At 47.2% G+C, this 2,500-nt stretch overlaps 1 protein-coding gene across 3 annotated transcripts in view; it reads right to left on the minus strand.

The window, feature by feature from the left end:
* LOC105905363 (nuclear factor of activated T-cells, cytoplasmic 1) overlaps nt 1-2,500 on the minus strand; it is a 69,663-nt gene that overhangs the window by 42,196 nt on the left and 24,967 nt on the right. For all 3 annotated transcript variants that reach the window (XM_012833360.3, XM_031576572.2, XM_042709172.1), the window contains exon 6: nt 2,126-2,266. In XM_012833360.3, the coding sequence (XP_012688814.2) occupies nt 2,126-2,266 (141 nt within the window). The remainder of the gene's footprint in view (nt 1-2,125; nt 2,267-2,500) is intronic.

Genomic DNA, 2,500 nt, shown 5'->3' on the forward strand with positions numbered 1-2,500 from the left:
AGCCCCTCAATGCTCTAATGTGTTTAACGGTCTGGCCAGACAGGCAGAGAGAGAGGGGGGGAGAGAAGGAGAGAGGGAGCGAGGGAGGGAGAGAGCATGAGTGAAGTAGAAGAAGAGGGAGATGGAGGTAGAAAGGGAAAGAGTATACAGAGAGAAACCATACAAGAGGAGCATTCAAAAAAAGGTTCCTAGTAAAGTAAACAGGAGAGAAAGAAAGAAAGAAAGAGAGAAAGAGAGAGAGAAAGAGAGAAAGAGAATACCCCTATACACAAACAAAGAAAAGGGAGAAAATCACAAGCAAAAAAAATGAGAATAACAAAACAAAGACAGAGAGAAGGAGAGAGAGGAGAAGACAAAAACAGAGAGAAAGAGGATGAGTGAGAGAAAGAGTGGAGTGCAGAGGACTATGCAGACAGTGAGTCTCCCCTTCTGGTGATTCCCTCCTGTTACCTCTGAGAGGGATGCCTGCGCTTGAGGAGGCTTTAGCAATGTGTCAGGGTATTTAATGGCCAGCATGAGGAGGGGGGGGCTGTGTGTGTGTGTGTGTGTGTGTGTGTGTGTGTGTGTGTGTGTGTGTGTGTGTGTGTGTTTATGTGTGTGTGTGTGTGTGTGTGTGTGTGTGTGTGTGTGTGTTTATGTGTGTGTGTGTGTGTGTGTGTGTGTGTGTGTGTGTGTGTGTGGTGTGTGTGTGGTTTGTGTGTGGGAGGGGGTGCAGGGGTATGCAGCTGGCTAAGCAGGAAAAGAGAGAGTGGGGTGGGGGGGTTGTTGTTGCCATGGCAGGCAGTCCTGTGGTGGAGGCCAAGGCCGGTAGCAGGCATGGGAAAGCCCTTCGCACAAACAGCAGCACAGCAGGCCCGGCCCGCAAAAGTCTTCCTCAGGGCCCTAGTGCCTGTCAGAGCCCACTCCCCCGGCATAAATCAGTGCCCATATCAGGCTCACTTCAAAGGTAGCGTGGATGTGAAAACGTATTAAAGACAAATGGGCCATAACGGGAGGTGCATGAGTGAGAAGTCTGGGAAGTAAAAGCAAAAAGTGTTTTTCTCATTTTCTCCGTACGTTCTTTTTTAACACATTTTTTTTTAAGACAGTTTTTTTTTTTTTTTAACGCTATTAAAAAAAACATACTGCTTTCATTCACCCATAGAAGCAGGCAAATCTACCCAGTTGTGCAGTAAGTCCATAATGTATGTGCAAAGACTATGGAGCACCTACTTCCTGAGAGAAGGAGAAAGAAATAAAACTCCCAAAGCTTTCATCATTCTCCTTCCTATCAGAAGAGGCCGTGTCAGGCGCTCTCATCTCCACCATACTGGCACACACATCCCTGACATCATCCCTCCTCAGCCCTCTGCGTCTCTCTCAGCAATCAGGCAAACGACTGTTTGTAAACCCCCCGATATCCACAGTCTGGAGCAGCCCAGCAGCTCATTCCCACCCAGACAGACAGACAGACAGGACAGAGGAGAGAGAAGACGAAGTGCAACGGATCCCTCAAGAGAGAGTGAAGGAGACGGATAATAAGAGAGAGAGGGAGGTGGAGGGGGGGATAGAAGGAGGAAAGGGAGGGAGGGAGGGATATTGCGAGAGGTGAGAGAGTGTGGAGAGAAGGAGAGAATGTCAAAAGGAGTGGAGCTGGGAGGTGGCTTTGAAGGAGAGTAGAAGGGGGAGTTTGTGTGTGTGAGAGTGAGAAAAAGCAAGTGAGAGAGAGAGCGAGAGAGAAAGAAAGAAAGAGTGAGGGAGAAAGAGAGAGAAAGAGTGAGAGAGAAAGAGAGCGAGAGAGAAGGAGAGAGAGATTGCACATGCCCCGTTTGTGATTCATTCCTTCACTTGCGGCAAGCGTCAGTGAACAGGCAATGGAAATTTCTGCAAATGTAAATAGGTTTTGGTTAAAAATATAGTGCCTTAATGCACACCACATGTGGCTCGCTGGCAGGACGGGGACTATTTTGACGGGAGGAGAGACCAAGGGAACTGAGCGAGGGAGAGACGGACGAGGAGGGAGGGAGGGACAGAAAAAAAGGGAAAAGAAAAGAGCAGGAAAAACCATAGAGAGAGTGGGAGAGAGAGAGAGAGGAGAAAAGGAAAGTGGGTGAGAAAGATGACATTGTAGACGGCGAGAGCTTACCTTGGGCCTTCTCCACAAACACCACCTTGGAGTCTGGCAGGAAGTTGTGGCCGCTGAGGAGAATTCTCTTGCCCCCCGTGGCGGGGTAACTGTCCAGACTCTGCTTCTCCACCAGGGGCAGCTCCTGGGCCGAACGCTGGGCTGAAGGGCAAGAGAGACAAAAAAAAGGATAAGTTCTCAATGTTAAAAAATAAGTAAAAAGAAAATAAGTAAAACTATAGATAGATAGATAGATAGATAAATAGATAGATAGATAAATAAATAAAGAGATAAATAAAAAGCTCGATAATAAAAGGTTAGATAGAGGCAATGATAAAAAGATAGACAGAGGCAAAGAAAGAGAGTAAGAAAGAGAGTAAAGAAGAAAGAGAGTAA

This window comes from Clupea harengus, chromosome 11 (assembly GCF_900700415.2).
Source record: "Clupea harengus chromosome 11, Ch_v2.0.2, whole genome shotgun sequence".
Lineage (NCBI taxonomy): Eukaryota > Metazoa > Chordata > Actinopteri > Clupeiformes > Clupeidae > Clupea > Clupea harengus.